Source organism: Pungitius pungitius, chromosome 12 (assembly GCF_949316345.1).
Source record: "Pungitius pungitius chromosome 12, fPunPun2.1, whole genome shotgun sequence".
Lineage (NCBI taxonomy): Eukaryota > Metazoa > Chordata > Actinopteri > Perciformes > Gasterosteidae > Pungitius > Pungitius pungitius.
Genome location: NC_084911.1, coordinates 12,253,842 through 12,272,155, shown reverse-complemented (window position 1 = coordinate 12,272,155; position 18,314 = coordinate 12,253,842). Strand labels below are relative to the sequence as shown.

Genomic DNA, 18,314 nt, shown 5'->3' with positions numbered 1-18,314 from the left:
AGCAGTTAATTAGCTTAGGATAACAACTGATAACATGGGGAAACAGCTGAAAAAATGCATTTCTAAGGTCACAAAATCTCATGAAGTTGAGTCTTCATACTAAGATAACCAGTTGCTGGCTTTAGCTTTTGTATATAATTAATGATATAGAGTAGTATGAAACACTAAAGCTGTTCCTGCTTGTCTGGCAAACAAGTGAAGTGAACATAATCCATCAAAGGAATAAAATGAATGATGAAATATTTTAAAAAAAGAACATCAGGAAGGAAAGAGGAGTCTGAAGAAACTTAAGAGTTGTTGTTGTTGTCACACCAGAGAAAACACCGGAGGTACAGTTCCATCTGTTTATTGATCAACTATAAAATATTGAGTCACTGAAACAATTTTTAAAAGAAACACTGATAGACATGGTTGCAGTCTGTAAAAAAAGAAAAAAAAACATACACAGTAGGTATAAGGTGACAGAAAACATCTGGTTACAGATTTATCTCTCAAATGTTCTTTTTGCATTTTTACAAGATTAAACATGTGTACAAAGTATATTCTGATAGATTTTTCTCCACTAGGCTGTGAAGGATCATTTACAAAACATAGATAATTTTTCTTTTTCTTTTCAAAATAATCTTTTTTTTTTCCTGTAACGGGACAATAATGATACTGAAGGAACAGCAGACGAAGAACCAGCCTCCAGTCCACCTCTCTCTCTCTCTCTCTCTCTCTCTCTCTCTCTCTCTCTCTCTTTCTCTCTAGCAGCTGGCTCCCAGGGCCTGTCAGCACTACAACTGAACAGGCACTGACTTGGACAATTGTTCAGAGAAGGAAAGCAAGGGGAAAACAAATGAAGGAAACATGCCAAAAAAATCACAGCAAAAACAAACATTTCAAAGAGAAGCCAAAGCAAAACAGAGAGTGAGGAAAAAGAACATATGCAAACTCAGGCTGTTAAACTTATGACCCCAAATAAAAATGAAGGCAAAACAGTCAGTGTGTGTGTGTGTGTGTGTGTGTGTGTACCCTGTCTGAAGGCATACGGTTGGGCTTTAGATGGAGATACGGGGCAAAAAGAGATCGGAAGGCAATAACACACACACACCTAAAAGGGTTACAGGTGTGCGCAAATACCAGAGGGTAGAAGTCTCACTCACTCAGAGAAAAGGTGCTTTAGCAGCTCCAGGGGTAAACAAACATTCATAACGGGCTCGGCATGAGAACTTTTGCAACTCTGCAAACCGGTGCAAACTGCATCACGCTCCCATAGATGGGATCACTCAAACCTTTTTGTCTGCAGCGAGTCGGCCTGAAGGGTGCGGGCATAACAGCAGCAGGCTTGATGAGCAGGTGGGGCTTAAGCAGATTAGATATTCTGGTATCAATCAATGGGGTCATTTCAGAAAACAGAACTTATAGTCACTCCGTACCTTGTTACACCACTTTCAATACTAGCAGCACATTTATCAAACACTTGTTGCTTCTCCTGTACTAAAGTTCTACTATTACTGGCAGACTTCTTTTGTCATTGAGCGAAAGTACGTGACACGAACAACATTAACATCTCCAAGAAAATATATGATGTAACCGATAACAAAGTAGAAAATATTAAACCTATTGAATATCAACAAGACAATCTTCAATCTCTGCAGCAAAGCTGAGAGAGGGCAACGTGGTAAAAAAACACAAGAGAATCAACATGACCACAGATATACTATATGTATATAAATATATACGGCATTCTATATACTGCGCATAAATCTGATATCAACTCCATACACAATAGTGTAACAAAGTCGGTTAAAATTTCAATTGTATATCGCACAGAACAGATAATTCTGGGGGAAACACCAATTTGATTTGATTGGGAGCAGTAGGGGGCGGGACATAAGCAACGTTTTGGCGAATCATCATAAGGCCTGGGAGAGGAAGGCCGCCCAAAAGCTCACAACCCTGAGCACAACATTCAAGTCTTCCCCCTAAAATACGGTTAAACTAGGCACGTGGAAGTTGGGGGGGGAGGACTCCCAGTCAAAGTCTCCTCTGCAGCGGAGCTCATTCAAAGTGCACTCATGTCAAAGATGATTGCTTTGTGCGGGTAGAGGTGCGATCAAACGGGTAAACAGTAAGATTGATGTCCATGAAACAGCAGAAGCAAAAGAAAAATAAAGCCGGAGGACATTTGGAGGTTGAAAACACTGCAGTCAAAAGAAATGAATGAAGCCAGACTGTGCAGATAACTGCTCAAATTGAATTATGCGGGTGATGTAATCAGCGCTGGCAGCTTCATGCTGGAAAACAGCAGTGACCTTGATGCATCTTGGACTGAATGCACTGTTTACAACCACGAAAACACCTCAAATTAAAAAATTAAAAAAGGACAAATCCACCCTGTGGGACTCCTACAGTGTCAATACGTCGGCTTGTTCAGTGCCTTCTGAGTCGCTCTGTGATCGAGTGTTAAAGTTTACTTTTCTTCGCCCCTTCTAGCTCCTCTTGGATCTTTCTCCCCTGCTGATCTTGTCCAGCCTCGGAGCAAACATGGGCCAAATACATGACGCATCAACAGCAGCTGGCTTTGTAGTGTTTAAATGTTCTCAGGGTGGATTTTACCTTGAAGCACAGACACTAAAGATGAAAATGGGAATTGCTTTTAATAGCAGAAGATTCCTTTCCCCTCTCTCTTTGAGCCTGAGTCTCTGAGGGAGGCAGAAGTCTTAGTAGTACACGGACGGCTCGCCTGCCCGATGGAGGATTGTCGAGGGGAAGAGCAGGCGTTCGGTTAAACGAGGGTAGACGCTAAGTGTTAAGTGCTTTCTGTTGGGTCTCGAACCTCGTCTCTCTCTGTGTGTGTCTCTCTCTCTCTCTCTCTCTGTCTGTTGCTCCTGCTGTTCGGTAGATACATTTGTATGACTGTAACATCACCACGGCAACATCCTAATCACAACGTCACATCACTGGCGCCTGTGTCTGTCCAAGGAGGTGGCCCTGGGGGGGGGGGGGGGGGGGGGGTCACAGGCTTGTCTCCTCACCACCCTTCACAGTTCATTAAAGCTCCTCCACTGTTTAGCTCTTTAGGAAACAGTACTCTGACATACATCAATTAAATGAAAACACTCATGTTCTTTTCCTCTATATAACCGTGTGTGTGTTACACTGAGGTGAGTATTTACACGTGTCCGTGTACGTGTGTGACTGTGTTTACGCAGAGTATATTTACATGTAAAAGGGCACCGAAGCGCTTGTTTGCCCTCTCGGGTTTTCCCGACAACACGACAAGCAAAACGGTGTCGACGGAGTCCAAGTGTGCAAAGGTTTCAGGAGATTCCGCCCCTGTAATACTGTCGCTAGCCTGTCTGAAGTGGGTCACGGAGTATTTTAAATGGTCCATCACGAACCCGGGCTCTCAGCTCAACCCCTCGTCAGGTCCGAAGCTGGAGGGCTCTGATTTGGTTTTCGTCGGCCGGCAGGGAGTCCGCTCAGCAGATAACCGGGACCCCGTCGGTGTTGAAGATCATGCCGGTGGTGGGTTCGTAGGTGCCGGCCAGGTAGTAAAGGTCCTCGCTGTCGGCGTAGCGCCGCGTGTGGGTCATCTGCTCGTACTCCTCCACGCTCACCACCAGGCACTTGTGGCTGACCGTCTGCACGTCATTCTCGTCGCTGTGAGACGACTGGTAGAGGGCGCGCTGCCACCCAGTGCACAGAAACAAAAGAATTAAAGTGCCACGTTTTTCCTTTTTTATTTTTACTTGACCCACAGTAGCAGACTAGAATCAAACAAAACAGAGGCCGTGTGACCAGCTAGCAGAAAACGCCTTGTTCTCTCTCACCTCCATGAAGTCTTTCCTCTGGATGGACGAGTGCAGAGCGGTAGGCAGAGATTGACCACACATCTGATCCCAGTTCTGCAGAGGACGGAAAGTTTGAGCAAGAAGCTTCAGTCTGACCCGCGTTCCTTTTACTCAACAGGTATGAGGGAAGATCATAATTGTTTTTAAATGATATTGTAGCATAATACATTCTGTAGGTGCCATAAATGTTTTCTTTATATTTATTGTTTCTTATAAATGTTACACTTTGTGGGTGTTGGTTTGTTTCGATTTATGTTTTGTTTATCGGTTGTCATGGGACATGGGTGTAGCGGTGGGCGTGTGTGGTGCGCAATGGGATGCCTAATTAAACCCTACCTGACACCCGTGCGGGTTCAGTTTGGCGTGGGGTGAGGACGGGGGAAGGCGAATCTTTGTGTACCGCACTTCGCGATTCGCACACCACATGGACTCCGTATAAAATCGGTTATCTAACGTGTTGCTTTACCTTGCAATCAGAAGGACTATTGGAGTCGTGGAAAGCTATGGAGAGAAATAAACGGAGAGAACGGGAACAAGTGTGTGGACAGAGGATTTATTGGTGCGCGTAAACAAGTTCATCTCCCCCGCCTTAGCCCACTGCGGCTTTTAAACGAGTTGGTCCGTTTGGATCCAGTATAGCCACAACACATTGCAAAGAAGAAATAAGAGACAAATGGAGGAGGGAGGTTTTATTAGTTATGAGATTGAACTGAATAATTCTAATGACTTCATGACACTCTGACCATTAAGTGTTGTACATTTATTTTGGACAAATTATAATTCTCAAAGAGTATTTGATCGAGTTTTGTTTTTTAACAATAACAAAGATGTTATAGGGGGAGATCTGATTTAACCGGTCAGTGTTTTTTAGACCTGGTTTCCTGGTTCAGAAAGCTTGTGAGTGCAAAGACTCTCTCTATTGTTGGAAGTCCAAGTCACAAATCTCTGGCAGAGACAAGACTTATTCACCAAGCAGCTTAGCCCGAAGAGACCAAAAGGTGAAAGGAGAGTTAATTTTATTTGGCACAAGTGAAAATGGTGGAAAGAAAAAGAGGCAGGAGAAATAAACGCTACTGATTAAAGTTGGCTTCCAATTGATTCCACAGATGCTCATTGCTCGTTATGGTTGTGCACACAGCCCCCCGGGCTCATACCTTCTTGTCGGTGAGTTTCTTGCCGGGGTTCGTTTCCTCTGGGTGATAGAACCAGTTGACCCTCACCACCATGTTGCTGCCCCAGGACTCCCACATGCTCTGGATGCGGCCGATGAAGGGCAGGTTGGGCCGCCCGGCGGACAGGAACACGGCGCAGTCCCCGATGCGGATCATCTCCCGCCCGCGCACGATGGCCTTATAGAAGAGCTTCTTGGCCTTGCCCTTCATACCGCGTCTCTGGGGAGGTCAGAAGAGGACGGATTAGTCACAGAGTGAAAAAAGTATATTTGGAAGAATACAGTGGGGTTTCTCTTCTTTTTCTTTTGTGTACAAGAGAAGTTTCTTCTCACCTGAGTGGGTTTTCCAAACCACTTCCACAGCTGTCTGGCTGGAAGGAAAGCAGAGATTTTGGGCCTATTCTCCACACTGGGAAGCCTCTGCCGTTTAGCCAGCTCCTTGGTTGTGGGGAGGTGGACGCCCTCCCTCCGCTTTGGTCTCCCCACCTTCCCGTCTCCGCCGCTGGGCCTCGGTTTGGGAGGACGCCCCCTCTGCCCCGAGCCCTTCCCTGTCGCCGGTTTAGCAGGTTTGGTGGGCGTAGAAGGAGTTGGAGAGGTTGAAGGCGAGGGAGATCGTGAGAGTGAAGGCAGAGACAACTCTTCTTCCTCCACTCTTACCTCCACTTCATCCTTCAGCTCTTCGCCCTCCTCCTCCTCCTCTTCCTCCTCGTCATCTTCATTTGCCTCTTCTTTCGGTTTGTCCTGTCCTGGAGGCGTGGGGGCGGGGCCTGGTGGAGGCGTAAGGGTCCTCTCTTCATCTGAGCTGCAGGAAGAGTCGTCCGTGGAAGAAGAGGACGTAGAAGAGGACGATGATGAAGAAGAGGAGGAGGAACCGGAGCAGGACGAAGAGGACGACGAGCAACTCAAGGTGCATTTCTTCTTTTTCTTTAACTTGCCTTTCCCCCCTTCTTCCTCTGACTCCGAGCTGCTGCTGCTGCTCGGAGATAATTCTTTAACCTTTCTCTCTTCTCTTTTCTCCACCTGCTTCCTCTCCTCTTTTTTACCTTTGTCCTCTCTTGAGTCCATCTTCTGTCCCTGGCCGGCACTCCCACGACTCTCTGCCTTCTCCTTGGTCAGCACCGGGGCTTTCTCCTTCTCTTTCGGGCCAGGCTCCCTCTCCGGGGCCTTTGGTCGAGCCTTTAGCCGCTCCTGATTGGCTGTGCCTGTGGCGATGTGGGTGTGGTCTCCTCTGACGCCTCGACCCTCTAGCAGCATCAGAGCCTTTGTCTTCTTGGTCTTCGGCGAGGTGACACCTTCGTGGTCGAGCTTCACGAGGGGCTCTGCAGACGGGGGCTTGCGTCTCGTGCCCGCGTCACTTGGCCCCGGGTTGGGTTTGGGCCTGGAGACGGAGCCGGGTCTGGAGGACAGCTGGTCGGACGGCATCTTCAGTTTGGGCCTTGCAGCGGATGACGATGATGAAGACGGAGGTCTGGGAGTCAGGGAAGAGCCCGGTTTGCCTGCTGACTGCCTGGAGATGGGACTGGGAATGAGTGCGGAGCCGTGGCTGGGTCTGGAGCCGCTGTGATGGTCCGAGGAGGACGATTTGGTTTTGGGCGAGGCAGAGGGGGTTCTGGCTGCGGACAAAGCGCTCGGCTTGGTCGCAGTGGATGACGGTGCCATAGCGGGTCTGGACACGGGCCGGTTGGTGGTGGGACTGAGGGTGGTGCCACTCTCTCTCTCTCTGCGCTGGCTGTTGTAGGAGTTGAGGTTGGGCTCGCTATACAGATCCACGGTCAGGACTTTTCCATAGGTGGAAGGGTAGAGGGAGGGGGGGAGGGCGCGGGCCGGTTTAGGAGCAGAAGGCTGGGCTGAGCCAGCCTTCCTGGCCACCGGGTTGGGAAGGGTGGGGTTACTAGGGGGAGACGTGATGGAGCTTTTGCGGCTCGGTTTCTCCTGGGCTCCCACTGATGGCCGGGAGGCCGGTCGGGGCTTCTCCGAGGCAGCCTTCTGGACGGCGGAGGTCCTGTCCTGGGGGGGCTTGGATGGAGCCAGGAGTCTCTCTGTGGCCTGGACGGAGGAAGATGGAGGATCTGCTTTCTCACGGCCTTCTGGGTTCAAAAAGGTCTCTGAAAAGGGGAAGACCGCAAAAAGGTTTAAGAACTAAGGCAAATGCCTTTACATGGTTATGCTGACATATTCAATGTGCGACTTTATCACTTGTGGTTCCGTAGCCTCGCATGCTGAGATCAGATGAGAAACGAGCAAAATGTTCTGAATTAAAAGCATTGCACTTGAGAACTGCTTACCTAGCAGAAAGAAAGCCAGCGTCAGCAAATCCAAGATGCAACATGCCATTTATTACAGCAAGAGCAAATTCATTAAAGCGATATCAGAGCTGACAGCCGTGGTCAAATAGGAGAAGTTTGATGAAAGATGCCTCTGAGGCACGAGCTTTGTTTGGTCCAATCGTTTTAAAAAGATTCTAATCAAAAATACTAAGAGAATCAAAGCGTTTTAGTTTTTTTTCTTCATTTTTAATCTTTTAATATTTTTAATATATTTAATAATATTTCTAGTAATCAACGTAAATAAGTGTACATTTGAGGTGAGAAATAAACATAATGACAACAATAATAACATAATATTGATTTGTATTTGAAGAGTTCACAAGCAGCAGTTGACTCCTCAGACATAAGGAGCAATTGGAGGAGGCAGAGGAACTTTTGACAAATTATCCATCCCATGTACGAATGTTAAGTATCTGTCTGAAGAGCTCCCAAGAGAGGAGCTCCGCTCTTCCACGATAAGCAGTCAAATAGTGTGAAAGTCATCTCTTATTTTATTACGTTTTATTACGACACGTTTTGCTCCAGAGTGTGAGATGTCTTTTTCTGGTCCCATGGAATTACTCAAAGGTATGGCAGTACTTAAAGTTCACTAGTTTCATCTAATGCACCACCTACATTGTTTTTAACTCTCATAGGAAACATTTTATTGATTTACAGATGTTATTTCTGTGAGCTCACCTGGTTTGGGTTTGGGTTTGCGACCAGGTTTTCCTTTGATCTTAGGGGTGCTCTCCTCTGGCTTTGCTCCTGCTTCTTTGCCCTCTTTGCTGCATTTGCGGACTTTCCTCCTGGAACAGCTGGCCACGAGCAGCGCCGGGGACGGCTCAGCGCCTGGACAGAAGCAGAGAGCCATCAGGCTTTAGGGCCTTACCTGAAGCATTTAAACTCTATGCTCTTCACGATTTCCTCATGACAGAGGGCTTAAAAAGGAGACAAAAAGAAAAACCTCCTAATGGAGGCACGCTGTTGTCGGTCACCTGCAAACCTCTGATTGAATTGTTTTTTTATGCTACTTGTTGTTTCTCTCCTTCAGATAGCACTGTTTTCCTCCGTTTTTTTGATGTGGACGACCAGGAAGGCTAAACTGTGTTTCAGTCTTGGACAATGCACCCACTTAGGAAGAACTAATATATATAAGGCCATCGTAGCGTTGATGTTGGTTTTTAACATATGGGTATCGATACAGCGTGCAACATTAATTTAGGGGGGGTTACTATAATATATATATATATAAATCCATGTATAGCAGTTCAAAGAGAACAGATTTACCGGAATAGCTGTACGTTAACAGCCCTCTACCGGTAAAACACTTTAAACCAATTAACGGGCGTACACACACACACACACACACACACACACACACACACACACACACACACACACACACACACACACACACACACACACACACACACACAGTATTTATGCATAGAATGGCCTGACCCTAGGTCTCCTCAAACACAGTCACACACAAATATATTATTTGTTAACCAAGCAGTGACAATAAGATGCAATTTGAAGCTGTGTTCATCATCGTGCGTGTGTGTGTGTGTGTGTGTGCTCTTACAGTGGATCTTGTAGTCTGGCGGCAGCAGTCTAATGTGGGAAAGGGGGATGCGGCCTGTGTCTCCATCGTCAAACTCCACCGTGATGAGATCATCGTTCTCGTCAATATCTGAACTTCCTGTTTACGTGAAGGGAAAAAGTATTAAAAGCAAGTGGGGGCCATTTGATTTTGACCATTTAAGAGAAAAAGGAAACCTGTTCTATCGCATGTGTTTTGAATTGTATAACTGGGTGACACCCAGTCACTCATATTGCTTATAGCTGATTGCAGTAAAGCGCACTCAATAGAAAGTACCCGGACCAATTCTGTTCCCATTACCATCCCGCTATTTAGAGTAAAGCTGTCAATGTAAGTTGATCACGTATCCCATTATGGAAGGGATGGGTGTGTGTCGGTGCTGGTGCAATACCGTTGACAACGGTGCCGGGATAAAGGCAGCGGTACTGCTGGCTCCAGTAAGCTGCGATGCGGGTGCCCTCTGGGAGGTAGCGCACCGACGGGGGCTTCACGTTGATGATCTGCACACATAGAATCCATTCACATCAGTTCAATGGACCGTACACATCACAGGTTCACTTTCCAGACTCCTCAAATTGTCTAAAATCTCGTGTGGCCCCCGAAATAGGAAGGTGGACCACGGATGCAGAGGACCGATATGTGCGAGTTCACTCACAGCCTCCTGCAGCAGTTGTTCCAGGCAGTAGATATGTGGTCGGTTGCCTCTCTCCCCCTCCACCACCACACTGTAACTGCAGGGAGGAAGTGTGGGAATCGGGTCAAAAGTTAGTGGTCAGCAAGATCGAGCCAGAGCTTTTAAGGACGCTGTCCGACAGTCTCAGGAGCAAGATCAGCTGTCTCTGCAGCGTGAACAGTCTCTTTGCCAGAGACGGGACTCGACCTTTGACCTGATTCTGACCGCTCTGATTTGCAGCAGCGGCCCGGGGAATGTCGTCTCTTACCAACTGCCACAATGGTACTTTGCTCAGAGCCGAGCGTGACTAATACCCGCACTCCCCTGGAATATTAATCCCGTCTGAACAGGGCTTTAGTCCGTTTTTTTTTTTTTAATTAAGCCACTCTGGATTTGAGCGTCAGCTAAATTACCAAAATAAGAAATGGTTTTATGTTTGTGTGAAATCAAGTTTTTAAATGTTTAGAGGCATAGTTGGCTATTCTAGAAGACGTCATATTGGCTTTTATAGTATGCCAGTTCTTTACTTAGTACAAAACCTAAATGGGAAAACAGCCTTTGAGTTGGGCTGCTGCTTTTCCCATACTTCCAGTTGTTATGCTAAGCCGAGCTAACTGGCAGTAGGCTTTAAGCTTTCGAAGCAAACAGCTTTTACATAAGCTTAGTAAGAGGTCATCGTGGTTTGCACCTGCAGACGCTCCCTAACAATATTGACTCCATTAGTTTAAATGTCTGGGGGGTTCTCCACATATCTTCCATCAACAACTCAATTACTTCTCAAATCAAGGACACCAAACTTCAGCAGGGACACAAATTGCAGCACACTGATTGATAGCAACAGCGCTCACAGATGCGTTTCCACTATTACAGGCGCCAGTTGTTGTTTTTAAAGGCGTACTCACATGTCAGGGGAGTGCACAGTGTTCACATGTCCAGCGTACAGTAGTTGGTCGTCCATCGGGATCAAAACCCTGAGTCCGTCCACCAGGGAATCGTTATCCAACACACACTGCACTGGAGCTGAACACAGCAAACACAGCATCTTTTTGTTGGAGGCTACGTCTGCAAGCAGTAGTGGACACACGTGTGTGTGTGTGTACTGACCCAGCGTGGAGGAGCTCTCCGACACGCTGTTGCTGCGTGGTGGGACCAGTTCGTCCTCGCTGAAGCTGCTGTCCTGGTTGGGCTCAAAGTCTTCGTCTGCCGCCATGCTCTCCATCAGCCGGCTAACCGCTCCTCTGGAAGGCTGACAAAACAAACCACCAATTATCGTATAATTCTGCAGGTCCGTCTGTGGCGGCCCACTGAACGAGCAGGCGGATGCACCATGAGTGAACTTTTCAAAGTGAAACAGCAACATGTTAAAACACTTATGCTGTTTGATACACACTTTTCACTTGCTGTTCCACCACCACAAAGAGCTATGCACACACTTTGGCGGCCTTTAGTGTTTCCAAAACAAGCTCTAGTTGTGGCTGGTGGCAGATGGAGAGTAAAACAGCCCTTTGGTTGAAATAACACGTTACAAAGGGTTTAACGTTTTTTTTCTCACCAACTGAACAAAACCGTGAGAATAACAACAACACAAGCGATCACATCACGTTGACATCACTGTGTGTGCGGGAAGTAAAGTGGCCACATTGAGGTCTGACAACTTAAACGTTATGGTTTCATCCTTGCCAACATCATTACGTTGAGACCTACATTGACAGCTGATCCATCATCCTACTGACCTCTCTGGCCTTTGTCTTTGCTTTCGGTGGGCTCTTGCGTACCGGGCTGAGGCTCAGAGGCGCAGGGAGGTCTGTGATTGGACTGCACAGCGTGGACGAGTTCACAGGCAGAGGAGAGTCCTTCGGCTTCTTTTTCTGGTTTTCAAAAGTCACAACACGGAGAGTTAAACACGACAGTGAGGATGTAGACAGCACGGGAGTGCTGCTGTGACTGAAGTACTAAGAAGCCCTGCTGGCAGTGTGACACACACACACACACAGGTGTCAAGGGACACAAAAGGGAGAGAACCAGAGTTTGAGGGAGGAGGAGAGCAGTGAAACAGTAACTGAGAAGAAGAGGAAGAGGAGGAAGGAGAGAAAGGGAAAAAAGGAGAGTATTTTTGTTTTTTCTGAGTTGGTGACAAACAAGTCGATGAATTATTGACATACTTTCACCACATCTTTCCCATCTCTGCTGGGCGGCGAGGGTTTGGGTCTGGAGGCCGGCTTCGGGGGGAGAGGTGGGGCTGAGCCGGAGGAGGAGCTATGGCCGGTGGAAGCGGATGTCGACACAGGCAACTGATTGGCCGAGGTGGTGGCGGCGGCATCGTGGAGGAAAATCCTCTCGCTGCGTCGCCGGGTCCAGCCCTCGTCCTCGCTGAAGCCGGCGAACCCGCAGGCGAGGTCGAAGCTACATGGCCGAGGGGAACGCGGCGTCGGCCGCGGTTTGGGCAGAGGCTTGCGCTTGGCCAGCAGCCCGTCATCTCGCTTGAAGGGGCTGGTCTGGTCGATGCGGCGGGTTGCCGGGGGCAACAGGGGCAGCTCCGGGGCGGAGCGTTTGCCGTGCAGCAGAGAGGGGAACTTCCTCAGTCGCAAGTCCGATCCAGAGTCCGACCACTCACACTCTGATGACCCTGACAGAAGAGAGGACCGGGTTACATGGTGTGGAAACGCTTTGTCACTTACTTGCTCACACGCAAACACACAGAAAATAAGTAATAAGCTCAGGTGTTATCTGAAATCAATAACTCTGCAAATAGGACTATTGATCCATTTTAGACTAATACATTATTGAAGATCAGAATCACTAAATGTGACGATTGAAAAATAAATTAATATTTAACCAAGAATCAATAATATAATCCTTATGGAGCGATGAGGCAGTGAACCCGCTCAACCAAACAAAAACAAAAAATAAATCACAATTGTGGATTAGAAAGGTGTCGGGGGAATCTGTGTAAAAGTAGGATTGTTTGTGCACAACAAGATGCAGAGCAGCTTGTTTCAGTACAATGAGGAAAGCCACATCACTTTGACTTGATCTGCTTGCATCTCCTTGTTCCTCCTTTAAATAATAAGGTGATCCATATTCATTGTGGTTATTGGCACAGAAATGATGCTCTTTCACTAGTTTATACCCAGAGTACTTTGCCTGCTGCGTTGTTTGCCGTCATGGAAAATGCTCAATGGGGTGGAGCTGACGGGAATTGCACTGGCCGCAAACCTGGCCAGCAGACCAAGGCCGCTCTCCTCACAGCCGCCACCATCAGAGTCAGACTCGCCCGAGTAGTCGTCTTCATCCTCGGACGTTTCTATTTCAGAGAAAAGACGATCAGCTCAGAGATGACCGCGGCTGCAGCATTGGTCTGGGCCAAAGGTCAAACCACTTCCTACGTCCTACACTACGTAGGACGTAGGAAGAGGACATAATCAAGACACACCGAGATGTGTTTTTAAGACAAACAAAATACAAAGACTAAATTAAAGTAGAAGCCTGGCCTTAACAATAACCAGATTATCTATATTCACTCACTCTCACATATCTTTAACATTAGAGAGATATGCTGTCTGAACCACTGCAGCCTGACCTCACACTGTAATGCTGTATAAGCAAGATACTGCAGGAAAGTCAGATTAACCACAGACATGCATGTGAGCCACAGACACACACAAACTCCATTATCATTTATACATATAAAAATAAAAGCTCAGGGGAATGTGACACATGGAGAAGAGAAAAACTGCTTCCTGTGACAGGCCAGCGGACACGCCCACAAACACGCCCCCCCCCCCCACACACACACACACACAAAGGCAGAGGTGCACACTGTAGCATACTGCAGGTTAGCTGTTTGCTGCAAGCCGTTAGCAGTTAGGTTGATAGCAACAGAGAAGCATTTCCTTAAAGGTTAGAGTGTTAACATGGGGGGTGGGTTCACAGCACAACATCTCTTCATATTTCTCATCCTAATAACATTCATTGTGGTTATTGGAAAATGAAAAATAAGCTGAAAATAAGTGTTTTGCACCACTATCTGGTTGAAATCTGGCACACTGCAGCATGGCGAGAAGTCAAACCAAAGGAGGACTAAAATATGTTCAGGGACTGTCAAGTTAAGCTTCAGCCAATAATGTAAAACAAAAACAACAACAAAACAACTTTTTTCTAGTTGCTAATAGTGTGTGTTGTGCTGTGAATCCACCGTGTGTTAACTGAGGCAGGCAGACGGTACAACAAGCAGGCACTGAGAGGACAGCCCTGTGAGGCCCCTTGGTATGTTGGTATGAGTATTGAGTAACCATGGCTACATCCTCTTTCCCAGCACAGCATGAAAAAAAAGTCTTCTCATAAACCTTTGCAAGCCATCAGGAGACATAACGTTGGGTAGGTGGAGGTAGCCACAGCCCTTATTGAAAAGCTTTATGTTTCATAACCATAAAAACACAAAGGAACAGTAAATAAAACTAAATGTTCTGTGTATTTGGTTCAATTTCAGCATGGTCCATGTTAGCAGTTAATAAAGAATAGAGGAAGGGGCACTTCCTACTTACAGAGCAGGTGACAGGGGTGTGGCCTCAGGGCAGGGCGGGGCAGCGGCGAGAGCGCAGCCTAGCCGTAGCGTAGCCTGGCCTGAGCTGAGCTAAGTCAAGCTTAAGCAAGGCTTTAGCCACTAGGCGCAGCGAGGTAGCGTAGGCTCAAAGCTGCACTAGTCCTTGCCAAGCTTCTGTAATGCAGCAGCAGCAGCAGCACAAGCACATGGAACAGGCTGAGAGACACTCAAAGCATTATGGGTAGGACAAGGAGGGGGGAAGGGAAAGAAGCGAAGGGGGAGTCGTGGGAGGTGAGAGGACTGAGCAAGATGTCAGAGAGAGTAACAGGGAAAAGGGTTATTTGAAGGTTTAGTAGACACAGAGGAGGCGCTCTATTGTCCAAATATCCCCAACATCTAATACGATGCAATCAAGAAGTTTAGAATGACTTGTGATGCATTTATTTCCCCCACATCATCCAACCAGTAGACCCCATCATCAATAAACAAGGTAAATTTAACAGATCTTTACATTTGTCTTGGTTTCATGACCGTTTAACCTGACCAGGAAATAAATGTGTCATCTTGTCCCATCAGAATCAGCTGTGTGCTTGGAAATAATCTTTTACGTGTAGGTTTTAATATTCTCAAATGTAACAGTTTTTCCAACCTTTGCCAGAAGGACCAGAAGGGATATTTGACGAACAGAGCAGTCTAAAGGACGTGTGAGGTGCAGCTGGACGGACAGACAGACGGACAGACAGATGAAGCAGACACAAGGACCACAGCGCTTCGCTTTCTGTGCCAATCAAATCAACACCTTTAATAAAGCTTATAGGTACCAAACTGCAATACAACTTTATGAAAGAATCTCACAATTCACACAATTTTTAATATACAAATGCTACAAACAACGGTTTGAAATCCAGGCAATAGAAAATTTAAAAAAAGATGGAAAACTCTGTTTTTAAAAAGGCGACTCCTTGGAGAAGCCAGCAGCAGCAGCAAGCGAGGTAGGGATCGTCGAGCTCTAAAGCAGGTCTAAAACCAGCTGCCTGTGCCAAACGCAAGCGCAGGCGCACGCCGCAGCGAGGCGAGGCGCTAAGACACATTTCTGTAGTACTGTACAGTGGGGGGGGGGGGGGGGGGGGGAGCTGTAAGATTTGGTCAGTAACCTTGGTCAAAGGAGTCGTCAGAGGAGCTGAGGCCCGCTTCCTCCAGCAGCAGCGATAAGTGCTTGTGTTTCTTCTGAGTCTTCTGGTCAGGCAGCAGGGACGTCGATCGCCTCTTCCTGGTCGGGTCGCCTTGAGAGCGCATCCCTGAGAGAGGGGGCCAGCCCCCCCGAGCGGAATTGTGCTCCTCTGAATCCGAGTCTGGCGCAGAGAGAGTACGGTTAATGATTGATGAACAAAGGGGGCAGGAAACGAGAGGATTTCTCAGCACCATCAGGGCTCTTCAATCTAAACCTGGATCAGGTAGAATATTTTAAACTCAGCTACAGCAACATAACTAGATGACCTAATGTTCAACCAATATTTAACTACCAAATAGTTTGATTGGACTCTTTTCAGTCTACTTAACCTCAGGTTAAGTGTCAGGTGGAACGCTTTTAGCCTTGGACTAACCAGAGTCTGATTTTAAAGGATAAGTGTGGCGTTATTGATTAGATGTAAAACTGTGTTTTGATGAGCAAACATTACTTCTCTAACAGCACGAGTCACGTGAAGCAGTATTGTTCAGATACTCACTGTTGGAGCAGCTGCTGAGCTCTGATCTCACCGGAGAGAACGGAGCCGTGTTCTTCTGACTTTTCACCTTGCGGCCTGTCTCCGAAGCGGAGGCTTTGGGGGCCGTCATGTGTTTCCCTGCTTTGGCAGACGGGTGGAGCCCGCGCTCCTTCACCCGACTCTCCGCCGACTTGCATTTGGACTTGTCTAACTTGAGGTTGGGGAGTTGAAGTTTGCGCGGAGCGCCGAGCGGGCCGAGCTGAGAGAGCGAGAGCGCTCTGTCGAGGTCCGACGCCAGCTGCTCCTGCTCACACACGTGAGCGCGCTTCACCTTCAACGCCGCCAAAAAACACTTTGTCAATCCCTCCAAACACCGGCGACACATAGCAGACAAAATCAAAACATGCGCTTGCAAAGATGGCTACCTCAAGACCGTGACTGGTGGAGGGCTCCGCGTCATTCCAGCTCTTATTTTTCTTCTTCTTCTTCTTTTTTTTCACCTTCACTCCTCCACTTCCCACCTCCTCTTCCTCTCTGGACAACCGGAACCTCTTCCTCTGTCCATCCCCAGCTTCAGAGTCGTCAGAGTATTGCACCGTCCTACCCGCCCTGACACATTGTCGCATTTTTACCGTTTTTGCACGGCCAAAATGCAAACAAGCAAAGCAAAAGATGGCTGAATTAATGAATGACGGATTAACTCACTTTCCAGGCCTGCTGTCTAATTTGGGAGGTGTAGCCAAGTGCTTCCTCTTCCTGGGTCGTCCTCTGCCCCGCCTGGTCAAACTCCGCCGCTCATCCTCCTGCCGCTCACTGACACATCCACAAAAGGAGTTATGTGTGTGTTTTGTCTGCGGCGGAGTCATTAATACTTGTTTTCGTGTGTGTAATAATGGCATGGGTGTGATGGATGCATCTAGAATGTGCTAACTGCAGAAAGAAGGCGAGCTCACCGCTTGTCTCTGCGTCTCTGCAGCTTGCTCAAATCTCTCTGCTTCTCCTTATACGTCTTCTGCAGCTCGGCCAGGCGGACGCGGTATTCCACTTCCACCGCGTCCAACACGTCCACGGACATTTTACTGTAGAGCTGCAGAGAAAAGAGGAAAAGGGGGTCACGACTGGCTGACGTTTTCCAGCTGTGGGTGACACGTAACGTTTGTTTTCAGGTTACCGGCTCTTCCTTCCTCTGCCTCCAGCTGTACTTCTTGTTGGGGTCCAGAGTTCTGGGCAGGTCAATGTGGGACTGTTTCTCGATGGCCTCCAACAAAATCTCCCTGCTCGCCTTCAACAGGCAGTCCAGACCCTCGAACGTAATATCTGAATGGGATATGTTAAACCATTAGAGATATAGAAAGAAAAAAAAACCTAACCCTATTTACAACCAATTTGATGCGATTTTTTATTCTCATCTTTAATTTAAACTCATCTTCTCTATCTACTCACCCTGCTCCAGGCGAATGTGCTCCATCTCTCGCTGGGCCATTTGGCTAAGCAGAGCCATGCCCTCCAGCGCCACCATCTCCAGAGCGCCCGTGCTGCTGCAGTCTGCCCCCATGGGAGAGCTGTCTATTGGCGGTATGAGCGTCAGGATGGGTGGGGTGTTGGGCCGGGCCTGAGCCATCTCACTAGCTGCCAGCAGGGCAAACAACCCTGCCATGGGATCCTCGGGCCCGATGACCAGCGGCTCGGCGGCCGGAGGAGGATATACAAGAGTTTCTTTGACACTTTCTTTGTTGCTGGGAGTGTGCGGCCTGGTCGGAGTGGCTGGCCGTTCGTGCTCACACACCGGGGCACTGGGGATCTCTCCCAGCGGCCGGCGCGGCTGAGACAACTCCTGGCGTTCTGAATCCGCGGCGACGCACAAGGAATATTGCTCTGGACCGTCGATGACCTCTGGTTTAGGCTCAGCCTCTGTCAGTGGAGGAGGCAGCAGGTATGGCGCCTGACAGGAGTGAGAGGACGCCTCCATTTTGATTTGCCCCGTGTCCTTCTCTTCCTCCCTGATCTCCTCCCGTCTCTCACATTGGAGGCGTGGAGGGCTGGGGGCGAGCAGAGGCAGCGGTTGGGACTGGGGCTTCGGGGCTTCCCCGCCTTCCTCTCTGTCCTGGCTGGGAAGCACAGGGCTGCAGCTCCGGCGAAGAGGGCCGACGGGTTGTGGCGTCACGTCGAGCCGAGGCTGTTCCACATCGGGTTCATGCTTAAGAAATGATCCCGTCTTGGACGACTCGAGCTTCTGCAGCTTGACATCTGTGTCCAGCAGCCTGGAGTGGAGGGGGGCCGAGGGCAAAGGGGCGGGGGAGCGATGGGGGGGGACAATTTCTGTGTTCGCTGCTGTGAGAGGTGGGATGTGAAAAGGGGGGAAAGGTGAGCTGAATGGGGCAGTGATGGACTGGTAGGGGTAACCAGCAGGGAGATCTGTCATAATAGTAAAGCAGAAATAAAAAAGAAGTTAGGGGTCACTAATAGATGG

The 18,314-nt window shown here is 48.1% G+C and overlaps 1 protein-coding gene across 3 annotated transcripts in view; it reads right to left on the bottom strand.

Moving 5' to 3' along the window:
• Positions 1-330: 330 nt before the first annotated feature.
• tnrc18 (trinucleotide repeat containing 18) overlaps positions 331-18,314 on the bottom strand; it is a 39,354-nt gene continuing 21,370 nt past the window's right edge. For all 3 annotated transcript variants that reach the window (XM_062566181.1, XM_037477165.2, XM_062566182.1), the window contains 20 exons: positions 17,288-18,259; positions 17,016-17,161; positions 16,798-16,931; positions 16,550-16,657; positions 16,270-16,453; positions 15,866-16,175; positions 15,293-15,490; positions 12,726-12,899; positions 11,758-12,221; positions 11,329-11,463; positions 10,700-10,841; positions 10,498-10,615; positions 9,578-9,653; positions 9,314-9,422; positions 8,905-9,021; positions 8,016-8,168; positions 5,344-7,115; positions 4,994-5,230; positions 3,819-3,893; positions 331-3,674 (listed from right to left, as the gene is read on the bottom strand). In XM_062566181.1, the coding sequence (XP_062422165.1) occupies positions 3,468-3,674; positions 3,819-3,893; positions 4,994-5,230; positions 5,344-7,115; positions 8,016-8,168; positions 8,905-9,021; positions 9,314-9,422; positions 9,578-9,653; positions 10,498-10,615; positions 10,700-10,841; positions 11,329-11,463; positions 11,758-12,221; positions 12,726-12,899; positions 15,293-15,490; positions 15,866-16,175; positions 16,270-16,453; positions 16,550-16,657; positions 16,798-16,931; positions 17,016-17,161; positions 17,288-18,259 (5,831 nt within the window). In that variant the 3' untranslated portion in view covers positions 331-3,467. The remainder of the gene's footprint in view (positions 3,675-3,818; positions 3,894-4,993; positions 5,231-5,343; positions 7,116-8,015; positions 8,169-8,904; positions 9,022-9,313; positions 9,423-9,577; positions 9,654-10,497; positions 10,616-10,699; positions 10,842-11,328; positions 11,464-11,757; positions 12,222-12,725; positions 12,900-15,292; positions 15,491-15,865; positions 16,176-16,269; positions 16,454-16,549; positions 16,658-16,797; positions 16,932-17,015; positions 17,162-17,287; positions 18,260-18,314) is intronic.